The sequence below is a fragment of the Paraphaeosphaeria sporulosa genome (genome assembly GCF_001642045.1).
Source record: "Paraphaeosphaeria sporulosa strain AP3s5-JAC2a unplaced genomic scaffold CC84scaffold_2, whole genome shotgun sequence".
Classification (NCBI taxonomy): Eukaryota; Fungi; Ascomycota; class Dothideomycetes; order Pleosporales; family Didymosphaeriaceae; genus Paraphaeosphaeria; species Paraphaeosphaeria sporulosa.
In genome coordinates, this window is record NW_017253361.1 from 2,998,526 (window position 1) to 3,024,337 (window position 25,812).

Consider the following 25,812-nt stretch of genomic DNA (forward strand, 5'->3'; position numbering starts at 1 on the left):
GTTGCGGTACGCTGGGGATTTTCCGCATGCAGCCTGTAGGCCGAAGGTTCTGATCCTTGCGGTTTTGATCCGGCAACGAGCTGGTAGGAGAGCTGCGCTTCTCTTTCCGGTTTCCGTGTATGTGCTGAGCTCTTTGAAAGAGCCTCATCTGGAAGGGCAAGTAAAGGGCGTGTAGACATATGCGGCACAGCATCATACCGCTGAGACCTGCACGCCTTCAATTCGGCTCCCAGAGCGTCCTGCGCCCGCCGCGTATAGGGCTACCACGGGTTGCAGGGCGTGTGAATGAGTCGGGGTCGATGGGTCGATTGGGATCATGACGGGGAGCTGGTGGTGATTGGAATGAAGGGGCAGGTGGAACATAAGCTCCACCACGGCCGCGGCCCGCAAATGCTCCTCGGCCTCGAATAGATCCACCACGGCCACGAAGCACGGGGTGGCCGCGACCACCCCGGGGAGATTGTGGCTGAGTCGCCCGTCCAAAATCGTTCGGGTCGAACAGCCGTTGGCTAGTGCTGCTCGCTGGGCCGCGGGGCGCATTCTTGATGAGCACACAGTCATCCTCATCCGAGTCGACGGCCGACTTGGTGATGGAAGAGTGGCTGGACTTGGGACGCTGGGCTACTTTGGGCTCCAATTCGGATTCTTTCTTCAGCGCATGCTCTTCAGTCTCCTTCTTGTAGACAGTCAGATGATTCTTGAACTCTCGGTCCTCGCGCATGACGGCATCGCGGAGTTGTTCCAAGCGCTTGGCTCGAATACCGAACTTCTGAGCAATGCCCTGCTTGACTGTATCGTTTGTAAGGAGAATGAAGTTGTCCAGAGCAGCATCGGGGTTGGTCTCTTGGTGAATGCGCCACAGAATGTGGTTGAAGAGTGGACGGAGGCTATGCGGAAAGCTGTTCTTGGGTGGCTTCTGCCCCCGGGGGAGCTCGATACTGTTGCGCGCAGTGCGGGCGGGCGATTCCACGACAGGCGCAGCGTTGCTGGTGACCATCGTCTTCGCATCAACGAGTCCGCCAGTCGGAACGGCAAAGTCAGGCTCTGTGGTGCGGGTGGACTTTGGGGACTGGTCCACACTGCTCATGGAAGTGCCGTCCGAGATGTCGAGGGCGTTGAAGGAGCTTTCTAGGTCCTCGTGGTACTCGTCATCTTCGTCCTCGTCTTCTGAGCCGCTGGAATCCATCGACAGAAGTGTCTCCGGCAGCATGAAGTGCTCCACCTCGGCCCATGTGGTGTATGCCTCGTCCACGCCCTCAAGCACGATGCGGTCGCCGATAGCGGGCGAAGAGGTGACGTCGTCGAGCCACTTCAGGGCGTCGCGGGCGTCGGAATTGTAGCGTTCTGGTCCGGTCTTGAGGTGGTTGAGCTGGGTGAGGGCTGTGCGTCATGTTAGTGTGGGCGGCGACAACGAATGGGGAGACTGGCTATGGAGGGGCACGAAGAGGCGTATGGCGTCCTGCGTGATCCATTTGCGGATGCCGTCGCGGGTGCTCTTCTTGGCGCCTGCGATCAACGCCGTGTCGTCGACGATGCAGTTGAAGACCTTGCGCGTGGGCGGCTCGGGCGCGGCGCGCAGGCGGCTCTCGTCAGGCCGAGGCCGCGGCGGGAATGTGTTGCGCCGCATGGTCGCGGCGGCGGGGGTTGTAGCGAATGCTGGGGGGTGCGCGGCGAGTGCGCGGTGAGTGCGCAGTAAGAGTGTGGGCGTCTAGTGGATCTTGTAAGAATGGCGGGTGCAAGTGGTGCAAAGGGCGTTTGTTGGGCGCCAGGACAATTGTCTGCGAGGGTCGCGGCGCTCTCAGGGTGCGAGCGTGCTGCCTGCGCAACAACTGCGCAGTGTCTGAGCGAAGGCGGGTGTCGGGGTCATGGCGCGGGCGAGCGATGCGAGTCACTCGTGCAGGTGGATGTGGCCGTGGGGAATGGAGGTACTCCTCAGTCGTCATCTCCGCACTGTGGGCAGTCGCGGGAACAGGAACGGCCCACAGCAGCGCCACATCACCGTGGCGCAGCAGCTGCATCATGTGATTCATTTACCAATGCCGCTCTCATCAAACACAAGCTACACTATCGAGTCGTTCCCAGCGCAGCTGCCACAGCAGTCGTAGGGTCTAGTAGCTTTCCAGCTCAGGCCGCCTCTCCTCTCTCACGTCGGGCACCCAGCCCTTTGGCCGCTCAGTGCCACGCACCGTGAGCTGATACAGCGCCTTTTCGACCTTGTCCACGCATTCCCTCATGACATCCGCCTTTTTCTTCACGTCCGCTCCAAACTTTCCGCCTCCCGGCTCGAAGATCTCGAGCTGTAGTCGCAATGCTCGGAGGTCCGAAAGGACATTGCGCGGTTCTTCGGCCGGCGTTGCTGCTGGCGTCTGCTCGTCAACATCCATTTTGTCTGCGCCCTGGTCCTCGGATTCCTCCTTCTTGGCGGACCGGACTTCCTTCTTGGGCTTGCCTGCTGGCAGTTTGCCGTTGGTGGCCATGGCTGTGATCGAGAAGCGCATCAGCTCGCCCACCATGTCGAAGATGCCGAGGATGTAGTCCTCCGGAGTCAGCAGTACTGCTCCAGTGTCGCCGCTCATAGAAGCTACGCGGGCTTTGGCGTCATCATACGAGATAAGCGTTTGCGTCTCCAGGTAATGGTGGAAGCTCAGTGCTTCCATGAACTCCTGGTTGCCGCCTGTGATTTGAGGGTAGCGGAAAGCATTCAGGCCCTGGACATCGGCAGCAATGTGCTGATACTGCTTTTCGATAATCTCCCAGTATTGTGCGTTGCCTTTGACAACGAACGGAGGGACTGATTGACCAAGCGTCCGAACCCTGACCGAGTAAGCGATGACAGTATCAGAGATCCATTACTGATTCTAACCTTTGTAGAGTGAAGATGCTACGGTAAAAGTCAGTAAGAGTCCGCAACATCATACATCAAATCAACCTACATCTTCTTGCTTGCGGCGGTGATGTCGCGCGACGCTTTGATGATTCTTTCGCGTCGGTCGTGGTGCTCGTCCAGCTCTGCTCGGAATCCCTCGAACATCTCCATGAACGGCAATGGCGCCTGCCCGGGCTGTTCGAACTTCTCTTCTTTCATAGCTCCGTCTCTTGAGCGTTTAGGTCCCATGGTTGCAGGCTGCGCAGTGAAGTATCCGTCAAGCAAACACTCAGTGGCTAGTGGGAAGGTGCGAGTCTCGATACGGCTAGGCTGCTCGGTAGCACACGTCCCTGCATCGCCCAGTGCGGCTTCCTATCATCACATCCCTTTCCATCAACTTCCGGTTACGGCCACGCCCATGTCCTCGTGCTTCAGCGTTGAATTTGACTGATGATTCTACTTCTGTACTTTCAGCTCCAATTGTCTGCTTGACCATGGCGCTCTCGGCTTTCTTTGGTAGTTCACGCGGCGTGTTTTCCACCGCCATCCTTCTAAGAGCTATCTTCCTGGTGTACGGGCTTTTCCAAGACACATATTCGCCCATGAAATACACGGACATTGATTACTTTGTCTTCACCGATGCAGCACGCTTCATCGCCCAAGGCCAGTCCCCTTATCATCGCGATACCTACAGATACACCCCACTGCTCGCGTGGCTTATATACCCCACGACCTGGCCGGGCTTCTGGTTCTCATTCGGGAAAATTCTGTTCGCAGTAGGCGACATCATCACTGGATGGATGATGTTCCGTATCCTGCGCGCTTACCACAACATGTCCCAAGAAAGAGCATTGAGATATGCCAGCATATGGCTTCTAAATCCTATGGTTGCCACCATCAGTACACGTGGTAGTTCCGAAGGTCTTCTTGGTGTCTTCGTGACTGCTCTCCTTTGGGCTGTGCTGGCGAAGCGCATTGCACTTTCTGGCTTTCTCCTCGGCTTTGCAGTTCATTTCAAGATATACCCATTTATATATGGTGCATCTATCATTTGGTGGCTGGACAACGACCGGATCCACGGGCGGAAATCCAGCACGTCGCCCGAACCTGTCTCCTTTACAAATCAGACGATCTCTTTTCTGAACCCACAAAGGCTGGCTTTGACTGCGTGCAGCCTCGTTACATTCATGGGCCTCAATGTGGTCATGTATCTCGCGTAAGTTCCTGTATTCACCTTTGACAGTGCGATTCTGACGAGAGCAAGATACGGCTGGCCTTTCCTTGATCACAGCTACTTCTACCACCTGATCAGGATTGATCATCGCCACAACTTTTCGCCATACAATACCTTGCTTTATCTTAACTCTTCTCCAAAAACCGATGTAAACACCAGTACTCAACCATCACTAGAGCTTGAACGCCTAGCGTTTCTGCCACAACTCCTGTTAAGTGCAGTGTTGATTCCCTTGTTTCTGAGCAAGAAAGACCTACCTTCGACTATGCTCGCCCAAACGTTCGCATTTGTGGCCTTCAACAAAGTGTGCACAAGCCAGGTATGTCTCTCGCGTGGAATCATCTTGCACACACTAATAACCTCTCAGTACTTCCTCTGGTATATGATGTTCCTGCCCTATTATCTTCCCGAGTCGACGTTACTGCGGACTCGCTCAGTGGGTGTATCGGCGCTCATTCTCTGGGTGCTCGGCCAGGTCCGTTCTCGATACAAGTGGTCGACTGACAAGCTAACCAATCGAAGGTATTCTGGCTGCAACAGGGTTTCCAACTCGAGTTCAACGGTCACTCGACCTTCGTACCCGGGTTGTGGGCTTCTGGCATTCTGTTCTTTGTCGTCAATACTGGAATATTGGGCATAATCATTCGCGATGTCCAGTCGAAAGATGCGCTCACAGGAGAGCGAAACGCGGTGATTGATAAGAAGAAGGCGTAGGCGGGCGCAGCCACGGGCTTCAATGACGATCGCGACAAAGCATCGACCAACCACGCTTGTCTTACCTGCAGATGCCAATCTGTGCAGGAGATTGACCTTTGTCCGGACACGCCATTCTGGCCCCAAGAGGCAGATACGCTAACCCCACGAATAGCTAGATAAGCTTTATAGTCAAGCGCTAGTCCCTCCATTCTTTCACCCTGCCCAGCCCAGCATGTTCTGCGACAAATGTCAAGCTTTCTTGGAAGCATTTTTTTCCGCTTCTAAGATTTCCGCATCTGCAGATCAGAGCGAAAACAACAACGTTGCCTGGGCACATCATGAAGAGGTCCTGCATCATAGCCTGCGCGAGCTGCGAATCACATCGGACCAACTGTGCCCCATCTGTCGCTCCATCCTATCTTCGCCTACACAGTGGGAACTCAGAGATCTACTTTCGAACGACGATGAAGAATTAGACATAGTGCTAGAGATTGATGCGAAGAACGTTACCTTCCCTTCCCTTTTTGTTACGTTCAACGCAGCCGGAGGCAAGATTGGACGGCTACCTAGGCGCATGCTAGCTGTGTGCGATGGCTTCGTTAAAGATGGTGGGTAGTGTATCCTGCTTGTGGTGTCCTATTATGTCTAAACTGTTACAGAGGAATTAGGTGCAACTCTGAATCGTACTGCACAACTAGCCAACGACAGCACGGGGTCTGACGCCAGCCTTGAGCTCGCAGGGTACTGGCTGAAGACTTGCTTAGATACCCACGACAAATGCCGACATGAAAGCAACAGCGGCGCGAATTCATGGCTGCCGACAAGGCTGATCGACGTCGCCAACGACACTATTCGCCTCATCGAAACAAAAGAAGCTGTTCACGCGGGCGATGACAGACGTTACGTATCCCTTAGCCATTGCTGGGGTCGAGTTCAAATTATACGAACATTGGTCAAGAACCTCCAAGAGCACAAAAATCGCATTGATCCGAAGTTGCTGTCCAAGACCTTCCAAGAAGCAGTACACGTCGTGCGAAAGCTGGGCTATAGATATATATGGATCGATTCACTTTGCATCATCCAGGACGACAAGAGCGACTGGGAAGCCGAAGCCGCCACCATGTGCGACGTGTACCGCAACGCAACCTTGAAGATCGCTGCTGCGCCTACGTCTGGAGGAGATGTAGGTTGCTTTCAGGCAAGAGACGGATTGATCCAGTTCCCATTTCTCGTTGAACTTCCATCGTCACCAGTTTCGGAAAGCAAAGGTGATCCGACGCCACCTCGGAGCTTGATCTTCACCTCCTACGGGCGCACCGAGCATTCCACAGTAGCACCGCCGCTGTACGGTAGAAGCTGGGTGCTCCAAGAGCAGCTATTGTCCCCCCGCATGCTTATATTCGACGGACCTCAAATTCGCTGGGAATGCAACACCTCCCATGGCAGCGAAAGAACTCCCCTCGGCGGAATTAGTCGGCACATCGGACACTCAAAAGTCCTGCGAGCTGGCATCTTCAACAATGAGGAGTTCTTCTCTATACCAGACATCGCCAGCACAGAGAACGCAGCACGGTACCAGCTCCAATACTGGATGTCCACAGTAATGGACTACACGCACCGCGGCATGACCAAAGTCTCTGACCGCCTCGTCGCCATCGAAGGCATCGCCCAAGCGCTAAGCCGTCACACTAAGAAGAAGTACTACGCCGGGATCTGGGAGCAGGACCTCTGGCTCGGTCTCCTCTGGAGCATTGCGCACGAGAACGAGTTCTCTGGCGATGTCCCCGACGCCTTCTCCCTCGAGCACAACCCGCGCGTCCGCCACGAAAACGCCATCGCACCCTCCTGGTCTTGGGTCAGCGTCACCGTCCCCGTCGTCTATCCCGTCTTCGACATGCTGAACCTTCACCGCATGTGCGACATCCTCACCGTCCGCGTCGCCGGCACGCCCTCCGCCAAAACCGGCTCCCTCAAACTCAGTGGGCACCTCCGCACCGGCTACATAGATGCCATCTATCCGTTCGCGAACCGTGAGGCCGCAAAATCCAATCCCCTGATGACAGCGTGCAAGCCCGACGGCGCAAAGCATCTGATTACGTACCGCGGACGCTCCTTCCATCCACACGACTTCTTCGTCTTCTCCGACACATCACCAGATACGGCGGCCAGCCGCTTCAGCGGTGGGCAGAACTGGCGTCTCGTGAGAGGCACGTTCCGCCCTGACGAAGTCATCCCGCCCAGCACCCAACTCACCTTCCTCGCCGTCGCACAGTGGCACGTCGGGCAGGAGCCACCCGTCATGACGCGAACGCACCGCTCTACCGACCCTATCACCGTGTGGTCCATCGTGCTCGTCCCGACCGGGGCCGCCGACAACGAGTTCCGCCGGGTGGGTTATTGTGTGTGGGAGGATTGTGGCTGGTATGGGTATAACTGTGGGAATAAAGAACGCCCCGGCAGAGGGGTTGAGAGAGAGGCGGGGTGGAAGGGGATGATGGCGGGTACGAATTTGGAGAAGATGGGGTGGGGTGGGGAGGAGGCTGGGAACGGGGCGCATAAGCATGAGTGGGTGAAGGCGGGAGAGACGCCCGAGTTGAAGAGGTATGGGCATTGGGTCACTGTGGCGGAGAGGATGGTCACTGTGGTATAGACGTTAGAGGTGTTGGTTGGGTAAAGCAACATGGGTATGAAGTTGTCTAGAAGGGGGGTTTTCTTTTGTTTGGGTCCATGAACCCTAATCTCATCTGAAGCTATCACAGGCGTTTCCATAGTCGAAAAAAGAAGAGTGTGCAACGATTGTCATATGAAGATGTGACGGTGTCTTGATACATCGGTCCATTTGCGTTAAGGCAACAGATCGCGGTGTATACCAATTGGATATCGAGCACCAGTCGCGCGTTAAGCATGACTGCGCGTTCTCACTAAAAGCAGGCTTGACTAGGTGCACCAGGGGAAGGGCGCTTTAGCGACTTTTTCCTACTGCAGGTTCTTGGGCCCTTTGCATCGCCATCCTGGCTTCTCACTTCGCCGGATGCGTCTCCAGCATCTCGAGCGCCCCTCCCACCAAATGCAGACTTCCGGTGATAAGCACCATGACCTCCGCCTCTGCGCCGGCCTCTCTTGCCCAGTCACCCGCGATGCCCCGCGCAGTCGTCACAGCCTCCTCGATTGTCTTCAGCACCTTCACATCGGCCGTGCTGTCGATCTCGGACCACGTCTTGGCCAGCGCCTTCTGCACAGCCAGGCTATCCACGTCCTGCTGGTTTGTGTTGATGGAGACAAGATCAGGCTTGTAGCCTTCGCTGAACGTCTGATTGGTCGTGAAGATGACGTGCGTGAAAGGCGACGTCGCATCGGCTGTGATGCCGGTCTGCAGCGCCTTGTACAGGGCCTTTGCTAGGGCGTTCGCGTCACGCGTCTGCTGGTTGAAGATCATGATGCGCGGCGCGGCCTTTGCGGACCCTGGAGCAGCGTTCGCGGCCGCCATCTGCTCGGCGAACCATTGTCCCGTGACCTCGATGCTTTCGAGAGTGTGCCCGCCGTCAATGTGCCAAGCGACGTTCTTCTCGCGGCGGACTTCGCAACGCCCTGGCCACCGGACGTCTTCCAGCCCCTTAATGAACTCGGCAGGTAGCTCTATGTGCGGCGTGGACGTGGGATCAGGGATGGATGTGTGGCCTAGGGCGCGGAGGTGGGCGGCTGCTACGGCGATGGCGACGGACGCGTTGATCTTCTGGAAGGAAGCGGAGAGGCCGAGCTTGATCTTGTTGCTGGCGAGGTCAGGGTGGACATCGATGACATGTAGCTCAGTATCTCTCTCTTTTGCGCGCTCCTGCAACACTGTGATAGCCTCCTCTTTCTGCGGGGCGGAAAACGCTACGCTTCCAGGCTTGAATATGCCCGCCTTATGCCATGCGATCTCGGGCAGCGTCGAGCCTAGCATAGCCGTGTGGTCGATTCCCAGGCTCGTCACCGCAGTGACGGTGGGCTTGAGCAGGATGTTGGTGCTGTCGTACTCGCCGCCAATGCCGCATTCGATGACTGCCGAGTCGACGCCCTCCTCCAGGTAGGCATGCAGCGCCGTGAGGGTCAGGTAGCGAAAGTACACTGGCTTCGTCGGTGTGCCTTCCGGGGTATTCTCCGCGTCTGCTGCCGCTTCTAGCCGGTCCCATACCTCGAAGAAATATTTGGTGAACAGCTCTTCCGATATAGACTCGTTGTCTATCTGTATGCGCTCGCGAACGGAGCGGAGGTGTGGAGAGGTGTATAGTCCGATCTTGGTGGGGCTTGCGGGCGACGCGGAGGACGGTTGAATGTACTGAGCGAGGATGGAGGAAACAAAGGCACTCGTAGAGCCCTTGCCCTTGGTCCCAGCGATGTGTATAGCTTTTAGTCGGTCGAAATTGGAAGGCTGCAGCAATGCTCAGTGACTGGTCTGGAGCATCGAGGGACGGGAGCCGCACACCTCGTATCCAATCTTGCGGCACCACTCAATCATCTCCGGGATGGCCTGCTTGTTCATGCCCTTGCCCGACTTCCGTATCGCGTCTACGATGGAGAAGTTGGACTGCAGCGTGTTGAGCGCCCCAACGGCAGCCTGCGGAAGTCAGATGCGCCCGACGCAGAGTTCGCGCAGCTTACCGCATAGTCGCGTTTCGCCATGACGGGAAAGCTGTGGTGCGAGCGGACGATTGTGGTGAGTCTACGCGGGCACAGCTGCCTTGCTATCTGCAACATTAGGACATGGCCGACATGGCTCCGTGACGTGTTGGACCGCACTCTGGATATCTTCTGTGAGCGCCGCCGATAACCGGGCCTGCACTAGACGCACGGGCCTGCGATGACTTCAGTCTGCGAGCGAGAGTTGCATCGTTCCCCTCGCGCTTTTTATATCTGGTCGCGGTGTAGCAGATCGCCAGGTCGGTCTTCCGAATCATTCAAGCATGTTGGAACCGACGAACTGTCTCTTCCTGCCAATCGCCAGCGCTCAGTACTCGGACACCGAGCACGAACCTGTGGGAAGCTCACCGAGGCCGTCATGCTGTCTAGCGCTGGGTCCGACCTTCCCTACCAGGTTGCCATGTAGGAACTGGGATGTCCCTCATATAACCCCCTTCTTATGTAGAACGTACTCGTCCCGTTGTTGATCCATGTGTTAAGGCGACATGTTCATATTTCGCCCTGAGAAACGCATCGTTAACCCCAGGAATTCGCGCATAGCGTCAAACGCATTGAAGTTTGACGTGAACGTCGGCCTCATCCCGGTTTCTGGGACACGAACACATCTGCGACATTTGACATGCGGGACCGCCTCCGCCCTCCGATGCCTTCTTTCAGACACCGATAATCTCTCTCAGCACCAGAGCCTCCCAGTCTGGAAAGCTTGCTCGGCGTACTTGAGCTTCAATGCGACTTTGTTTGTATTTCAAAAGGCAGTGCTCCGACTATTGCTCCTCGCAAGTATCAATCGTCTTGCCGCATGCTGTCGAGGCTGACGGTTGGCTCCATGTGCCCAGGAACAATCCTTGGAACTGGCTGATCCCATGCAGTACAGAGCGCTTGCAATCGTTGTCATTACCCGATGAGGCAGACTTCTGGCATGTCTTTCGGCCAAACTTATCATGCGTGTTGCACCGGCGCCCTGGCTGCGCAACATCGGACTTTATGCCGTCAGTCGTCGCGTACCTGTCGATCCAAGCAGTTGTGGCCGGTCCTCTGTCCTTTGCGCACCACCGCGTCACCACTTACGACTGTCTGCAAACACGACAATCTAAGCCTGACGAAGTACGCGCGATACAACGGCCGATCCTAGCTGGTCTTGTCGGTTGGAAACCTGAGTCCGCAGGTGTCGTGAGCGCCCCACACCCATTGGTTCTTGGGTGCGACTCCTGCGGTCGCACGCATCGCAATCGTGTTTCACGAAGACTCACCCTAGCACACTTGCACTTTCCATAACAATGGTCGCGCTCGCAACTTTCCTTGCGCCCTTTCCGGACCCTCCTTTGGAACATTGACAACATGTCGGCGCGCAAACAGTCTTGACCACTTTCTGGTCGCTATGGGGCTGGAAACGAATAACATTCATCTCTGGCAGATGCCCCTTGCAGAAGACGAGGTCGAAGTCGAAGCCGGTCTCCCTCTTCGCCCTTGCGACGTCACCTTTCGACAATCTACTATATCTCCTGGTCCGACCAAGTGAACGCTGTGCCCGGCGTGCTCGTACACTGGCACCTTCCAGAGGCCATACAATCACTCGTTCAATTTCCCTTCATATACACGGCCGGTGTCCGTTTCTTTGAGGTCAACGGCCTGACAAATACTTGTTTATACACACATTTAATTTCTAAATCACGCCTTTGCCCGATCAAAACAATGGTCCATTTCTCCATCTTTCCGTCCATTGCACTGTACCTCTTCTGCGTCCTCCCCATCATTGTCGCACTTCCCACGTCGCGTTTCAACCACGATGTTCAGAGCCTTCCTCCCCGGAACTTTCAGGAGAACCCGCGCACGCCACCAGCAAGCCACACGCATCGGTTCCGGAAACGCGGCCTCCCAGGCGCCGTCTACATCTGTACCAGCGACAACTTCCGCGGCGACTGCGCCTGGACTGCACCAAATAATCGATGCCACATCGCGGGCACAGGCAACAACTCAGCGCGCTCCATCGGCCCCGACGAAGACGGCTTCTGCGTCCTCTTCGAAAAAGCCACCTGCACGGGCACCCAGGTCAAGACGCTTCGGTTCCCCGGGCAGGCCTCGAACATGCCCACATTCATGAGCCTGAAGTGTTTCTCCGACGGGAACGGGAATGGGGCGCGCGCGAACGCGACGGCGACGGCGGTCACCAGCAATATTCTACCAGATGCGGATCCGAGGCTGTCCGGTGGCGTCGGTAGCATGGAGAGGAAGAACTTGGAAAATGTGATGGAGCAGATGGAGAAGGACGGTTTCAGGCAGGGGATGATTGGGTTGAAGAAGGGACATTATTACTGAGGGGCTTGGCAAACATGTCTAAAGTATCTGTAAGTCTAGGATTGTACTGCAATATCTGAAGCATCGGATATGATTTTAGATCAATACTGCATTTGGCAGCACTGCTTCACTGCTTCAGCTAAGCGACTCTCTGCATTTGATTGACTCGCCTATCTCACATACAAGACCCCGCCGACTCAGCCTCGTGTAATCCTAGCATCTCTTCCAGATATGAAGCCATGATCGCAGTCTCAACGCACTGTCTCTGTTAGAACACGATCTCTGAGAACCGCACAATTGAAAAAATCACTTACCAGCTAATTGATGAGAGACGCAAGTAGATCGAAGTCATGCGAGTTCTGCACACTGATTGCGCGGATTATGGATAGAACAAGTTAGACAACTCACCAAGAGTCTGAGTCAAAAGAGTTCACTATAACACGGTACGAAATTTTGGAAGACAATTGCGAATGTCCCACATGTAACCAACTCATCAAGCTGGTTGGGCCGTGGTGTGGGAAACTTCTCTCCTTGGATGACTTCAGGTTCACCTTTCCGCGAGACCAGCATAACTTTGTGCTAGGCGGAATTTTGTTCGAGCTTCCGGAGATACTCGCATGGGGCTACTCAATCCCTCGGAACCCTGCCCCGAAACATTTGAAGCAGATTTTATACGGGTGAGCGCCGGCTGCACGCGGTCGAAGCACTTCTCCCGTCCGTTGACGCGGTGGACGAATGATTTCTACTTTGTGCTCTGGATCGAGTGGGACGCTGAAATCGCGTATCGCAAGGGCCTTGGGCGGATCTCCAAACCATATGGGACTCTGTTGAAATGGGGGAGATGGACGTACAGCTGGGTTCGTGTGACCTTGTATGCGGAGAAGTGTGAGGGGGTTCTACGTTGGGGTAGGCGCGACACGTGACCAGACCTGCGGGCGCCCGCGTGGGCGCGTTTACTTTGTACTCCACAAAAAAGTTGCAGAGGCTCCTGGACCACATCGCACAACACCACACGTCATGTTCCAGAACATCTGCGCCATCCCGCTTGACCACGACCTGTTCACGCAGGTGGTTCATCCGGAGGAGCCAATTGTGTCTGTTGGCCTTTCTTCGGGCCATGTGCAGACATATCGCCTGCCCGCAGGCGCAAGCGAAGACGGCGACGAGACGCTTGCTTCAGAAAACGGCTTTGGGCACATTGAAACAGCCTGGAAGACGCGGCGACACAAGGGAAGCTGTCGAGCGCTGGCGTTCGCTGTCGATGGCTCGCAATTGTACTCGGCTGGCACAGATGGAATCGTAAAGGCAGCAGATGCGACAACGGGTAAGGTTGTCGCGAAGATTGCTGTCCCGCTCGACCCGTATGTCAACCATGTTGAATCGTATTTGTAATGCCTGCTAACGCTGTGCAGTAGCTCAAATGCGATTGACGCGCCATCGCTCGTCCACGCGCTCTCACCGCAGACCCTCCTACTCGGGACCGACTCCTCAGCGCTCCATCTCTATGACCTTCGCGCGCTCGGTCCGCAAGCCAACCCCAAGCCCGAACAGACACATCATCCACACGACGACTACATCTCGTCTCTTACTCCGCTGCCACCGAGCGCCGCGAGCACCAGCGGCTTCAGCAAGCAATGGGTCAGCACGGGAGGCACCACACTGGCCGTCACAGATCTGCGGCGGGGAGTCATGGTACGGAGCGAGGATCAAGAAGAGGAGCTGCTGTGCTCGGTCATGGTCACAGGCCTCTCCAAGAAGGGCTCAAGTGTCGGTGAGAAGGTTGTTGTCGGAGGCGGTAACGGCGTCCTGACTCTCTGGGAACGGGGAGTGTGGGACGATCAGGACGAACGCATCACCGTTGATAGGTCCCCCGGCGGAGGGGAGAGCATAGACTCTATGGTCCTCCTACCCCAGGGCGTTGGGCCTAGCGGCAAAATAGTAGCCACGGGCTTGGGCAACGGTGCCTTGCGCTTCGTCAAGATCGGATCGAACCAGGTCATTGCCGAACTATCGCATGATGAGCTGGAGAAGGAGGCTGTGGTCGGTCTTGGCTTCGATTCTACGGGCAGGATGTACAGTGGAGGCGGCAGAATGGTCAAGGTATGGGGCGAGGCAAGCGTGTATGGGCAGGAGGAGGAAAGCGAGGAGGAAGAGGAGGAGGCCGGGAACGGTGTCGCGGGGGACAAGCACTCGCGTGCTAGCGACGATGAGGACAGCGATGAAGAGATGGAAGACAGCAGCGATGATGAACGCCCTTCGCAAAAGCGCAAGAAGAGGAGGAAGGGCAAGGGCGGGAAACAACAGCAGACCCATGGCATCCTGGGCTTCTCTGGACTCGACTGAAACATCTCGCTACTACGGTTGCGCCTTCTTCCTTTTCGTTACATCTGGATCCTGCTCTCGGGACTGCGGCACACGGAACCAGGAGCCAGGTTATCGCTCCCCGCAAGGCAAGGCAGCTGATCTTCGAGGATCGGCATCGATGCTAATGCTCCATTGTAGTCGGCAGCTAGATGTATATAGGACCCGATTCGGTCACCAATGCTCCCAGAACGAGTGTAGGCAGCTGCACAAGGACGTCACCATCCACCAGCTTGGCTAGGACACTTTTCCAGTCCATAGAGATATTGCTTCTTTCAATGATATCTCTCCCCTTTCCCTCCCTCCCACGGCTCTCCTATCCGCATCCCGTGTGATTCAACCATGGTCGTCCTCGGCGCACTCTGACGTCGCTCGGCAATCGCAAGCCTCGTGCTACAACCCGGGTCACGTTGGCGCGCCAAAGGCAATTTACCCCAGGCTCTCGTGGTGTTCTTTTCACGGGCAATCTATCTCTGACGCTAGCATTGGCTACAGCACCCTTCGCTTAGCGCTCAAAGAAGATTCTGTGGGGTTTCCATATTGCTTAATTTAACGTTGTGAACTGCGAACTTGGACGGACCGGCGGCTCCGCTGCGAAAAGAGTCGCGCGGGCTTGGGGGCCTGGGCGGAATCATTTCTGGTGGAGGTTCGGTTGGTGGATACGACGAAAAGCTTTCGCGGGCTGGGGTCGGGAGGCTTCGCGTGAGGTTGGCGTGGGCGTGTATTTGGCTTGGGGGTGTACGGTTTGGGAGCCGGGATGTGGCGGCGCTGTGGATCACCCGGTGGTGGGTTGTATAAAGGCAGCGCAGCGGGAACATGGCAACATGTAGACGCAGGACCCTCGAGCAACGAACGAACATGAAACTCTCCGCGTCCCTCGCGCTCGCTGCTGCGGCATCGTCTGCCTCGGCGCACACCATCTTCGTCTCGCTGAACAACGGCGCGATTGGCGATGGCGTCCGCGTAGTCTCCTACGACGGTGTACGTCTCCCTACCTCTCACCTCCTGCCGCTTGCGGGATCCAGACCATGCTAACGACCACCAGCCCGTTCAGGACGTATCGTCCAGCTCCATCGCCTGCAACGGCGCCCCCAACGGCACACCCCAAAGCACCAACACCGTCATCAACATCCAAGCCGGGTCGACCGCAAAGCTCACCTGGCGCCACACCCTCACGTCGGGCTCCAACGACGTCATCGATGCGAGCCACAAGGGGCCGGTCATGGCGTACTTGAAGAAGGTGTCGGATGCGAAGAGCGATGCTGGTCCTGGATGTACGTTGATCTCCTCCTGGGAACGATGAAGAGGAAGTGACTGACGGCGATGCAGCGGGCTGGTTCAAGATCGCCGAAGACGGGCTCGATTCCTCGGGCAAGTGGGGCGTCGACCGTCTGATTGCCAACGGCGGCGTGCAGACCATCACCATCCCGCAGTGCATTGCACCAGGACAGTACCTCCTCCGCGGCGAGCTGATCGCTTTGCACGGCGCGTCGTCCTCTGGCGGTGCGCAGTTCTACATGGTGAGCCAACCCCCTGATCGCTCTTCTTGTTTGGCCCTGGGGCCTGCAGGAGAAGAAAGCGAGGGCGTATGCTGACGGCGTGGCAACAGGAGTGCGCGCAGATCAACATCCAAGGCGGGTCTGCCAGCAAGACGCCGTCGAGCGTGAGCCTGCCCGGCGCGTACAAGGCGTCTGACCCGGGAATTCTGTACAACCTGTACAACGGCCAGAAAACTGTACGTTCCTCTGAAGTGCTCTTGGACCAAGCTAACAGCAAACAAGTACACTGCGCCCGGCCCGTCAGTGTTCAAGTGCTAGACGTAGGTCGAGGGTGTGATAGGGGGGAGCCTTGCCAAGCAGGGAGGTGGTGGATTGCATGTCCTTGTAATGTAAATACTTGGTTGAATTGATTGTGATGTGACACAACCACTCATAGTCGAAAAATGCAGTGTATGAAGAATTGTGCGCTATGCAGTAGAAATCGCATTGGGAATAGTTGCGTGGGGTAGACATCCTCGTCCCAATGACATTTGATACAAGCTCAAGGAAAGGGGGTATATCGTTGCAGCCAATCTACAGAGACGTTAGGAAACCAAGCGAGGAAGAAATCCATCAAATCCCAGCAGATGTAAAGGCAATCCACAACGCGCGTAAATCCCAGCAAGTACAGAAGCAGACTTAGAATAAAGCATAGCGCAAATGGCGAACACCAGCCTCGAAACAGTAAACCCATGCAATGCAGGAAGACACGCCTACGTAACGCACTCTTGATTAGGATGACGATTCAGGAACATTCAAAGACCCCTGCTTCCTCTCACGCGCCTCGCCGTCTTCTCCACCAGCCTTTGCGCCTGATGCATTCGCACTGCCATCCAGCAGCGGGAACTCCTTCATCTGCTCAGCATTTGGCTGCGGCATGGGCGTGAGCGGAGAATTCTGCCACTTGGCGACGTCCTTCTTGAGCTGCTCAAGCTCTTTCTGGAACCGCTTGCTGTACACCTCGATGTAGTAGTTTGCGCCGTTGTAGGTGCTCCAGACAAACACGACGGTCAGGAAGCCACCCGAGGCCCAGCGTGACCAGAACCAGAGCGGACAGGGCACCATGGTGAGGACGGCATAGGTGTATTGAATCAGCATGAAGGCGGGCTCCTGAAGAGAGTCCGGGAGTGAAAGGACGAAGCGACCGAGGAAGTTCTTTGCGTAGGATTTGCGAAGCCAGGTGAACGATGTTGGCCGGCCGGCGGCGATCTTCTCGCGACGGCGGACTGTGATGCCAAAATGGTAGCAGAGTTGCCAGATGGCATAGGGAAGGGTTGCCCAGAGCATCATCTGGGGAAGACCGTAGCGATGTGGCGAGTGTGGAGCGGCATTTCGAATAGCCCACACTGCGGGATACGCTTGGCGTTGGTAATCGGGAGATAGCAAATGGACCACGCAGTGGAGCGTGGCACATGGCATGATGTGAATGAACAGACTGACAACCTTGTCCATGGAGTGGAAGACCAAGGAATTCCGCCACATGATGATAGCCACGGCATTGTTTCCGAACGCGAGACAGTATGTGCTAATAAAGAGGCGTTTCGACTGAGGGAACACCCAGAGACTCAAGACCAGCAGTGCGTTGACAAAGTAGCACAAGTCGGCGAGGAAGTAGTGATAGCCTTTCTTGTGGTAGGTATAGTATCGGAGAGGCATGAAGTACAGTAGCTGGACCGTGTACCAGAGAGGGAACCATTCAGGACGGCCGCCTACGAGGTATCCCGAGACGAAGATGTTCATGACGGCGGCAATGAATGAGGCCTTTTCTCTCGCAGTAACGGCGGTATTAGACGCCCACTGCTGGTTCAGGCGCTCGACAGACTGGCGCATGCGTTTCTTGTACTTGTCCAGCTGCTCGGTCTCGTTGGGCACACGGCGGCGCCATTCTTCGATGGCGCGGTCCCTTGTGCTTTGCGTGCGTGTTTTGGCAGTTTCCCTCAGCCGTTTCGTCTGGTGCGAAACAGACTTCTGCAACTTTTCCATGCGTTCTGTCAGAGCAAGGTTCTCGATGAAGTCGAACATGGTCAGCCGCTCTACGGGCGGGAAAAAGGAAGCGTCCTCGGCATCTGAGTCGTACGCAGAGCTGAAGGAGTTGGAGCGCGACAGGCCAGGCGTCGGCAGCGGCGCCGTGCTGGCATTGCTGCCGAGCAGCGCAGAGCCAGCATGGGTGCTGTCACCAGGCAGCGGCGTTCCAGAATTCCCGGATGCATTCAGCTCTGGCTCCGATCGGAACCTGGCGTCGACGGCGGGGTTGCGGTCCGTCATGATGGGCAGGTCGTCTTCAGGCACAGAACCCAGAGAGCCCAGACTTGAGGGGGTCCGGCGGTGGAGAGAGGGCCTCTTGAGGGGGCGCGGCGGAGAGCCTACAGCCATGGTGGTTAGTTGAGGGGCGCGCGCGGATGCATGGTGTGCGGGATGCGCATAGGGATATCGAGGGCAGAAGAGCGACAACGGGAGCGGAACGCACGTACAGTGTGGGGTTATACGTATGCAGACAGACCCTGCGTCGGTGGCGATGGCCGCTGGGGTGCTTTGGGGGGCAGCGGGCCAGACGAGTGCGGCGAGCGGGCGTTGTTTGTCGTCTGCAGAAGCGGATGCGTGGTTCAACGGCGGGCAGTGATTGGGAGTTGAGCGGCCGTCCACGGTGTCATCAGAACGGCGGCGACGTGCGTGACGGGAGGCGGGCCAGGGTCACAGGACCGTCCGCGCGAGATGCGTGACTGTGTTGCGGCAGGCAGCCTGGGAAGGCGGCGACTGTGTCGATGTGCTCGGTGGCCTTGTGTGTTGTGGTGCCTTGGTGCGAGCCCGCAGACGTCACCGAGCAGGCGTGGGCGGCCCATGCGCCGCTACGGCCTACGGCGGGCCATTGGGCGTCTCGCGCAGCCAACGCGACGCGCTTGATGCTGCGCTCAGCACCCGCGCGCGCACGTCTGCATAACCACCAGCCCGCCAGCAGCGCCCGACCGCGCGCACGCCCACCGCAGCCATGGGTAAGCTCGTGCGCCTCGAGCTGTACAGTAAGTGACGCGCCCGCGCCCGCGCCCGCGCCCCCGCCCAGTCGCCGTGTTGACCCGCGTGCTGTAGATTTCAAGACGTATCGCGGCAAACACGTGCTGCCCTTTGGCGACTCGTACTTCACCTCCATCATCGGCCCCAATGGCTCCGGCAAGTCCAACAGCATGGACGCCATCTCGTTTGTGCTTGGCATCAAGTCGGCCTCGTTGCGCTCGCGCGAGCTGCGGGAGCTCGTGTACCGCGGCCGCATCATCAGCACGAGCAAGACCGCCGTCGACGAGGCCCACGGCGACCAGAACGGCGACCAAGACGGCGAGGCACAGGAAGACGGCGACTCGCAGCAGGGCGACCCCAAGACTGCCTGGGTCGAAGCCGTCTTCGAAGACGATGCCGACAACATTCACCGCTGGCGCCGCACCATCACCACCGCCGGCCAGAGCGAGTACCGCATAAACGGACGCGTCGTCACAGCACGAGCCTACAACGAGGCTTTGGAAGAGCAGAGTATCTTGGTCAAGGCTCGTGCTTTCCTCATCCCCCAGGGCGAGGTGGAGGAAGTCGCCAAAAAGCCTCCCAAGGACATCACCTACATGCTTGAGCAGATCTCGGGCAGTCTGGAGAAGAAAGCCGACTACGAAAGGCTCAAGGCCGAGTCGGACGCCGCCGCAGAGGACAACTCGCAGTTTCTCCAGTCAAAACGTCACATCAATGCCGAGATCAAGGAGTACACGACGCTCGAGGCCGAAGCCAAGGCCTACGAGAGGAAGGTTGCCGAACGCGACGATGCCGCAGTGACGCACATCATGTGGAAGTTGTACCACCACCAGCAGGCCATCGAAAAAGCCCGCGACAACATCTCGCGCCATGCGGAAGAGCTCAAGGAGCACCGACGCGGTGTCCAGAAATACCATGACAGACTGCAGGATGCTACCAAGGAGGAAGCCAAGGTCAAGCGGAACATTGCAAAGACCAACAACGACGTGAACGCCAAAACCAAAGAAATTGAGGACGCTCAGAACGACCTGGTCCCCATTGAAGAAAAGATACGCCTTACCGAACAAGAGCTGAAGAAGTTGGAAGCCAGGATCGCTTCCTTGACCAAGGAACGAGACGCCAAACAGCAGGACCTCGGCCGGTTCGACAAGAACCTCTCGCAGCTTGACAAGGCCGAAAAGCAGTGGGAAGCACAGCGCAGGGCCGCCGCCGGACAACCGGGCCAAGAGCTTTCGCCCGAGGACGAGCAAGAATACAACCGACTCCGAAGCCAGGTCAGCAAGCAGACCTACGCCGACCAGGCCGAGGTCAGCAGGCTTGAGCGCGAGATTGGCACGGAGCGGGAACATGCTCGTAATCTTCAGCAGAAGATAGATGGCCTCCGGGCGACCGTGGAAAGGTTCGAACAGGAGATCGCTCAGCTCCAAGAACGGCAAAGCGAATTGAAGACCACCTTGAAAGAAAAGAAGACCACGCGTGCCACGAAGCGTCAAGATCTTAACAAGCTTGAGTCTGACCGAAACCGCAACAAGGCTCAGTCTGATGAGCTGAATCAAGAGCTTACCAAAGTCCTTCGCGAGCTTGGATCCGCCGAGATGGGTCGCCACGAGACCAACAGAGAACGGGCCATGCGTGAACACGTTTCCAAGATGAAGCGCACGTTTGGCGCAAGCGTGTATGGACGCTACAAAGACCTGATCAAACCCAAGCAGAAGAAGTACGAGACTGCCATTGGTACGCTGCTTGGCTGGCATATGGATGCCGTGCTCGTAGACACGGATAAAACTGCCAGGGACTGCGTTCAGTTTTTGAAGGAGGGAAAGCTTGGCCAGATGAGCTTCCTGCCCCTCGACTCGTTGACTGTGCAGTCGGCGAATCAGAACCTAAAGGGTATGCATGAGGGCATGCGTCTAGGCATTGACTGCATCGACTACCCACCTCACCTCGAGCGGGCCATCTCATCTGCATGCGGTGACAGTGTCATTTGCGACAATCTCAAACTTGCCCAGCACATGTGTTTCGAGCGCAAGATTGGCGTCAAGGCAGTGACTTTGGATGGTTCCGTCATCTCCAAGGGTAACACTATGACTGGTGGTACCATGCAAGGTTCGAACCAGAAACAGCAATTTGGCGACGCGGAACTCGAGGCACTGAGGCAGAATGTGCAGAAGATCCAGTCCAAGCTTGCCAATGTTGCCAGAGCCGATGCCTTCGACAGAGATATAGATGAGCTGCAGGTAGAGCTCAACGATCTAGACGATCAGACGCGCCGTCTGGAAGACGAGATCAAGACAATCGAGCGCAACATCAGCAGCAAACAAAAGGAGCTCACCCACGACAAGAACATCTTGAGGCAAGAGCAACCAAAGCTCAACGATGTAACGCAGCGACTACAGGACAGGGAGGAGCACCTGAAGGAGAAAGCAGATGCCGTTCATCAAGTCGAAGATGCCGTGTTTGCAGCTTTCTGTCAGCGACTCGGTTACGCCAACATTCGCGAATATGATTCCCAACAAGGCTCGGCCCAACAGGAGGCATCTCAGAAGCGTCTTGAGTTCAGGAAACAGCGCACATCGCTCGACTTCGTGCGCAACAACATCCTGCGAGAAATTGGGAGCATTGATTCGCGGATAGAGGCGGCACAGACCAAGCTCGATAGGGATCAGACTGCGCTCGAGACGCTCAACGCTCAGCGTGAGGAGCTGCAGAATTCCATCGATGAGCTTCAAGCCGAATTGGAGACGCTTCAAGAGAAGGTAGCCGCGCTAGAGAAAGACAAGGCCGAGAAGACTCAAGCCGTGAAAGATGCCCGCAATAAACTGGATAAGCGAAACGAGAAGGTCAGGCACATCCAGGCGGATGTCCAGCAACAGGAAATAGAGATCAAGAACAGGGCCTCGGAACGCTACAGCCTGCTGAAGAAATGCCGTCTCGAAGAAATCAAGATACCACTCACGTCAGATTCAGTGCCACTGAACTCGCTACCCATGACAGATGCCGTGCGTCAACAGGACGAGGATGCAATGGATGTTGACGAACCAGACGAGACACAGGCTGAGATCGACGACTACGGTGTCGAGCCCGACTTCGAGAAGCTGGACGACGAGCTTCGAGAAGAGATCGATGATATTCTTGCAAAAGTATGCCACACATCGCTGTACATGCCTGCATCTGCTAACCCCGTGCAGGAGGATAACGATGACGACAAAATCCAAGCTGAAGCAGCAGCCGCTCTCAAGAAGGCCGAAGACCAACTCACAGACCGGATCGCATCACTCGACGTAGAGATCAACAAAGCGAATCCCAACATGAAAGCGACGGAAAAGCTGGCTGCTGCGAGAGAGAAAATGACCCAGATCGACGATGACTTCAAGACAGCGAAGAGAAAGGCCGAGAATGCCAAGGCGGCCTTCGAAGCAGTCAAGGACGAGCGCATGGAGCTGTTCATGAAGGCCTACCAGCATATCCGCGAAAACATCAAACCCGTCTACCGGGAACTCACGAGTAGCTCGCAATTCCCTCTGGGCGGTCAGGCCTACCTCGATCTAGAGGACAGCTCGGAGCCGTACCTTGCGGGCATCAAGTACAACGCTATGCCGCCACTCAAGCGTTACCGCGATATGGAGCACCTGTCCGGAGGCGAGCGTACCATTGCTGCTTTAGCGCTCTTATTCGCTATTCACTCGTATCAACCTAGTCCGTTCTTTGTGCTCGATGAAGTCGATGCTGCGCTGGATAACGTGAACGTCTCGCGCGTGGCCAAGTATGTGACCAGCCATGCGAGGCCGGGCATGCAGTTCATCGTCATTAGCCACAAGGCTGGGCTGTTCCAGGAGAGCGAGACGCTAGTTGGAATCATGAGGGACCAGGCGAAGATGAGCAGCAAGGCTATCAGTTTGGACGTGAGTTCTCCGCCAGTTTTTTCCATGGCAGTTTGCTGACAAATTTGCAGTTGAGGAAGTATCCCGCGGCTGCGGCGGCTTGAAAATTCGACGGTGTGTGACTGTATAATTCCGGCCTTGCGATCTGAGTCACACGCTCGCTGCTACTGTGGTTTCGTCCCGCGCTGCGAAAGGCCCTACACATTATGACTATCGGGTACAGGGTCAACTGGGCTTATGTATTCCTACGGTGCGGGAGTGTATATGTTGTAGTCCGAATGTGATGATCTTCAACGTCACCCATTCCTCTTGTACTCTTCCGTTTTTCCAGACACGTCGTGCCTGAGGCAATAACGCGGGCGCTTCGGTGCCGCTGTAGGACGGGAACCATCTGCGTGACCGGGGTGTACCGCTGCCTAGTCCTTCATAGCTCACGCAAATTGTCATACAGTCCGTCATTCGATAACCGAATACTCTACAATGTATCTACAGGATGTGCTCCTGTGTCACTCTGGAGCTCACTTCGCAATTGATGGTCAGACCCGGCGCAGGAGATGCCGGATTCGAATTCGGCCCCTTATGCATGCCCCCATTCGACCGCAACTCCGCGCCAGCGACTTCTCTCCCCGAGGCACCCGCAGAGGTCCGAGTCTAGTGATATGAAGATCATAGTTATAGGGTGGGAGAGGCGTACGGAGCGGTGAGTAGCCAGGGCTATAATCCTACGTGGCCGGCGTTGGCTGAGATCTCTCTGCGCAAGTCATCTGGGGTGCAATCGAGCCAGGCACGCGTTGAAGCCAGAAGCTTGAGACTTCCACTGCGGGAAAAGTCGATCAATCTTTGGGCTTGTTGTCAAAATACTAGACCGCAGCGCAAAGAAAAAGCCGTCGAGCCTAATCTTTGGCTTGGTTAGGAGGAGACGCTTTGGTGCTTTGTGCATGTGCACGGAAACAAGCAAATCCGCTGTTAGGCACGAGAACTGTAGCGATGCCGCAATGGTGTGCCCTGAGTGTACACAAAGCTGGTAATTCTTCGCTATGAGCTGCCAAAAATTTCCTCTGAGCCTAGAGTGCAGCTTAGGTCGAGAATGGTGTTCTGCGCCGATCTTTGTGGTCCGAGACTGCAGCCTTCGCGGCTGGCGAGGATGAGTGAAGTCTGGAGTGGCCCCACTGAAGGCCTGAGCAGGCAGCCGGATCCGGATCCCTCTGCTTTGCTTGACTTGAGTCTTTCCATGGAGGCGTTTCCAACATGGAAGACTCAGTGGTTGACTCAGACTCGGCTTCCGTTTCAAAACTATCGGTAAACGACCTGACCCGCGATAAGCTCTCGATCGCTGCTTTAGTCAGCCGTACCGCTTGGTGTGTATGATTCGGCCTCGCTCCCTCCCGGCACACAGGACATAGGTCGAGCTGACATTCTTCCGGATGTGCGTCGTGAAGCTCCCGTACCAGCTGCCAGTTTCCTGGCTGGCTTTTCTGGTGTTCCCCCGTCATCCTTTGTTGCGCCTCTAAAGCTTTAGACAGTTTCTTCATTGCCTTCACTTTTATCTGTGGACCTCCTCCTTCTTGCTCTACTGCTTCGTCGCGGCGTTTGAGCTCTGAAAACTCATGTAGCTTCTTTTCCCGGACGATGAGTCTTTTTGGATGAGCAGTGAGCTCCATTGCTTGCTCTTGTAACGGCGCTCCAACTTGCAACATCTCCATCACCATCGGCGTGGCCTCTCCGACCACCTCTTTAGCCTGAAGCGGGGCTGGACGCGCCTCCTCAAGCACAAGCTCCGTCTTCCCACTCTCAAAGGTTGCCCACATTGCCGGCCCCAGCGTTCCACTTGCTCCATCAATCTCCCTGGACGACTCTCTTTTTTGCGGCGCTGTGAGCCCACAGGAGTTCACGTGGACGTACTTTTCGCCTGCCCAAACCAACGCCCCAACCTCAATGAAGACATCGTGCTCCATTCCCGGGAAGCGAATAGTTGTGAGGGACTCCTTGTTCGTGCCCATTGTCCCGCTCGGGAGGTCGGAGCAGCGCTCCCTGTGCGCTAGTATGGTCCGCGCTCGCTGATGCTGGGAAGTGGGAAGACAGTTTGGGATTATCTTGTAAGGACTATCTGTGAGCATGAGTTGGGCTAGCGGTTTGTTTCGGAGCCAAAATGGAGTTTGGTGGAAGATGCGGTCGGGCTGCTGCGGCGCTCTTCGAGGTACTGGGTGACCAAGGCACTCAGTTTGGCTTTCCACTGGATGCTGGTGGCCATAGGTATGGATTGGCAGGAGGCAGCAATGTTTTGGGATATGTTGGGATTCGGATGAGGTAGGCGGCGGGCGTATTGTGGAGCCTGGGTAGCAGGTCAAACACTTCAAGTGTTACCCGGTAAATCATTGTGGAAACCCATCTGTCGCGATGTCACGCGAAGGCGAAGGCAACAGCTCTTATACATGGTGGATATTATGTGGAATTAAAATGATATTACGGATTTTGTTGGGGGTGTGGAATGTGGTAAACCTGCATGATCGAGAAGGAGCGTTCCATGGTATGCACCAGGCTGTCAAGCTAGTTTGTCTCCTGACGATTTGAACGACCACCATCTAATGACACGAGCGAAATGACAACATTTTTTCGTCTCGTCTGCTGTGAATTCTCTTGGCGTATGTTGGTGATTGCCGCAGATTGAAGAGTTTGTGTGCTCCATAAACATGCAAGTAGACGTTCGACTTCCGTCACCACCAGGCCGGCCTAAAGTGTATTCATACAATTCCACATCGCTCATACCCATTATCGTTCATCGATGAAAATATCCCAACCTAATCCGGATCTCGAATTTCTAGTACGTTCCTGTGAGCAACGAGTACAAGTGCGGCGGAAACTTGCACCCGTCAGTGGAGGTAGAGAGAGCAACCCAGAAGAAAAATCTCAGATCCTCGGCGCGTACTGGATTCGGAGGGTCTCCGTTCCCCTTCACTTGGCTTCAACTGTAACCCCGCGGCGGTTTGCTCGCAGGAGCGGAGCGTTTGCAAGGCAATATATACACGCTTGTACACCGCCAGCACTCGACTCCTTTGCTCGACATCACCACCAACATCAGACTCAACTGGCTTCTTTTTCCCATTTTTAGGAACATGAACCTCTCTTTCATTCTCTTCGCGCTTCTGGCCGCGGTTGCGTGGGCCAGTAAGTACACCACTAGTCAAACTCGTAGTGCCTATCTTGAAGCATACTGACTTCGTTTTCAGCGCCCTTACAGCAAGCGGGGGCCGA

General features: G+C 56.1%; 11 protein-coding genes across 11 annotated transcripts; 6 read left to right on the top strand and 5 right to left on the bottom strand.

The window, feature by feature from the left end:
• Nucleotides 1-217: 217 nt before the first annotated feature.
• CC84DRAFT_1236879 (uncharacterized protein) lies at nt 218-2,067 on the bottom strand (the record flags this gene model as incomplete). Its single annotated transcript, XM_018183887.1, has 2 exons — nt 1,429-2,067; nt 218-1,380 (listed from the first exon to the last, which is right to left on the bottom strand). Exons 1-2 carry the CDS (start codon nt 1,625-1,627, stop codon nt 218-220), a joined length of 1,362 nt encoding a protein of 453 aa, XP_018040674.1. The 5' UTR covers nt 1,628-2,067.
• Nucleotides 2,068-2,108: 41 nt separating this feature from the next.
• Nucleotides 2,109-3,085, bottom strand: CC84DRAFT_1084170 (Translin; the record flags this gene model as incomplete). The annotated part of the gene is made up of 3 exons (XM_018174039.1): nt 2,109-2,814; nt 2,864-2,881; nt 2,934-3,085. The coding sequence occupies 3 exons, from the start codon at nt 3,083-3,085 to the stop codon at nt 2,109-2,111; spliced, it is 876 nt and encodes a 291-aa protein (XP_018040675.1).
• Nucleotides 3,086-3,138: 53 nt separating this feature from the next.
• Nucleotides 3,139-4,921, top strand: CC84DRAFT_478614 (uncharacterized protein). Its single transcript, XM_018186429.1, has 4 exons — nt 3,139-4,082; nt 4,131-4,419; nt 4,468-4,575; nt 4,623-4,921. Exons 1-4 carry the CDS (start codon nt 3,361-3,363, stop codon nt 4,812-4,814), a joined length of 1,311 nt encoding a protein of 436 aa, XP_018040676.1. The 5' UTR covers nt 3,139-3,360; the 3' UTR covers nt 4,815-4,921.
• Nucleotides 4,922-5,028: 107 nt separating this feature from the next.
• On the top strand, nt 5,029-7,446 carry CC84DRAFT_1213651 (HET-domain-containing protein; the record flags this gene model as incomplete). The annotated part of the gene is made up of 2 exons (XM_018182558.1): nt 5,029-5,404; nt 5,456-7,446. The coding sequence occupies 2 exons, from the start codon at nt 5,029-5,031 to the stop codon at nt 7,444-7,446; spliced, it is 2,367 nt and encodes a 788-aa protein (XP_018040677.1).
• A 369-nt stretch (nt 7,447-7,815) lies between these two features.
• On the bottom strand, nt 7,816-9,458 carry CC84DRAFT_1213652 (FolC bifunctional protein; the record flags this gene model as incomplete). Its single annotated transcript, XM_018182559.1, has 3 exons — nt 7,816-9,207; nt 9,262-9,393; nt 9,438-9,458. 3 exons carry the CDS (start codon nt 9,456-9,458, stop codon nt 7,816-7,818), a joined length of 1,545 nt encoding a protein of 514 aa, XP_018040678.1.
• Nucleotides 9,459-10,960: 1,502 nt separating this feature from the next.
• Nucleotides 10,961-12,218, top strand: CC84DRAFT_478808 (uncharacterized protein). Its single transcript, XM_018186430.1, has one exon. It carries the CDS (start codon nt 11,169-11,171, stop codon nt 11,790-11,792), a length of 624 nt encoding a protein of 207 aa, XP_018040679.1. The 5' UTR covers nt 10,961-11,168; the 3' UTR covers nt 11,793-12,218.
• Nucleotides 12,219-12,788: 570 nt separating this feature from the next.
• On the top strand, nt 12,789-14,114 carry CC84DRAFT_1083365 (WD40 repeat-like protein; the record flags this gene model as incomplete). Its single annotated transcript, XM_018174008.1, has 2 exons — nt 12,789-13,132; nt 13,184-14,114. The coding sequence occupies 2 exons, from the start codon at nt 12,789-12,791 to the stop codon at nt 14,112-14,114; spliced, it is 1,275 nt and encodes a 424-aa protein (XP_018040680.1).
• A 439-nt stretch (nt 14,115-14,553) lies between these two features.
• CC84DRAFT_1161277 (endoglucanase II) lies at nt 14,554-16,025 on the top strand. The gene is made up of 5 exons (XM_018177692.1): nt 14,554-15,113; nt 15,178-15,406; nt 15,462-15,652; nt 15,742-15,867; nt 15,914-16,025. Exons 1-5 carry the CDS (start codon nt 14,991-14,993, stop codon nt 15,947-15,949), a joined length of 705 nt encoding a protein of 234 aa, XP_018040681.1. The 5' UTR covers nt 14,554-14,990; the 3' UTR covers nt 15,950-16,025.
• A 377-nt stretch (nt 16,026-16,402) lies between these two features.
• CC84DRAFT_1138750 (uncharacterized protein) lies at nt 16,403-18,043 on the bottom strand (the record flags this gene model as incomplete). The annotated part of the gene is made up of 1 exon (XM_018176207.1): nt 16,403-18,043. The coding sequence occupies one exon, from the start codon at nt 18,041-18,043 to the stop codon at nt 16,403-16,405; it is 1,641 nt and encodes a 546-aa protein (XP_018040682.1).
• A 536-nt stretch (nt 18,044-18,579) lies between these two features.
• On the top strand, nt 18,580-23,014 carry CC84DRAFT_1161279 (putative cohesin complex subunit). Its single transcript, XM_018177693.1, has 4 exons — nt 18,580-18,687; nt 18,755-21,819; nt 21,868-22,581; nt 22,632-23,014. Exons 1-4 carry the CDS (start codon nt 18,657-18,659, stop codon nt 22,662-22,664), a joined length of 3,843 nt encoding a protein of 1,280 aa, XP_018040683.1. The 5' UTR covers nt 18,580-18,656; the 3' UTR covers nt 22,665-23,014.
• A 540-nt stretch (nt 23,015-23,554) lies between these two features.
• CC84DRAFT_479017 (uncharacterized protein) lies at nt 23,555-25,031 on the bottom strand. Its single transcript, XM_018186431.1, has one exon. The coding sequence runs from the start codon at nt 24,675-24,677 to the stop codon at nt 23,637-23,639; it is 1,041 nt and encodes a 346-aa protein (XP_018040684.1). The 5' UTR covers nt 24,678-25,031; the 3' UTR covers nt 23,555-23,636.
• Between the last annotated feature and the right edge of the window lie 781 nt (nt 25,032-25,812).

Bases quoted from the DNA above. Each gene is read 5' to 3' on its own strand.
- CC84DRAFT_478614 (XM_018186429.1), top strand. From the start codon at position 3,361: ATGGCGCTCTCGGCTTTCTTTGGTAGTTCACGCGGCGTGTTTTCCACC. The intron at 4,083-4,130 runs GTAAGTTCCTGT...GACGAGAGCAAG, and splicing joins AATGTGGTCATGTATCTCGC to ATACGGCTGGCCTTTCCTTG. The intron at 4,576-4,622 runs GTCCGTTCTCGA...AACCAATCGAAG, and splicing joins TTCTCTGGGTGCTCGGCCAG to GTATTCTGGCTGCAACAGGG.
- CC84DRAFT_478808 (XM_018186430.1), top strand. From the start codon at position 11,169: ATGGTCCATTTCTCCATCTTTCCGTCCATTGCACTGTACCTCTTCTGC.
- CC84DRAFT_1161277 (XM_018177692.1), top strand. From the start codon at position 14,991: ATGAAACTCTCCGCGTCCCTCGCGCTCGCTGCTGCGGCATCGTCTGCC. The intron at 15,407-15,461 runs GTACGTTGATCT...ACGGCGATGCAG, and splicing joins GAGCGATGCTGGTCCTGGAT to CGGGCTGGTTCAAGATCGCC. The intron at 15,868-15,913 runs GTACGTTCCTCT...ACAGCAAACAAG, and splicing joins TGTACAACGGCCAGAAAACT to TACACTGCGCCCGGCCCGTC.
- CC84DRAFT_1161279 (XM_018177693.1), top strand. From the start codon at position 18,657: ATGGGTAAGCTCGTGCGCCTCGAGCTGTACA. The intron at 18,688-18,754 runs GTAAGTGACGCG...CGCGTGCTGTAG, and splicing joins CGTGCGCCTCGAGCTGTACA to ATTTCAAGACGTATCGCGGC. The intron at 21,820-21,867 runs GTATGCCACACA...AACCCCGTGCAG, and splicing joins TCGATGATATTCTTGCAAAA to GAGGATAACGATGACGACAA.
- CC84DRAFT_479017 (XM_018186431.1), bottom strand. From the start codon at position 24,677: ATGCTCACAGATAGTCCTTACAAGATAATCCCAAACTGTCTTCCCACT.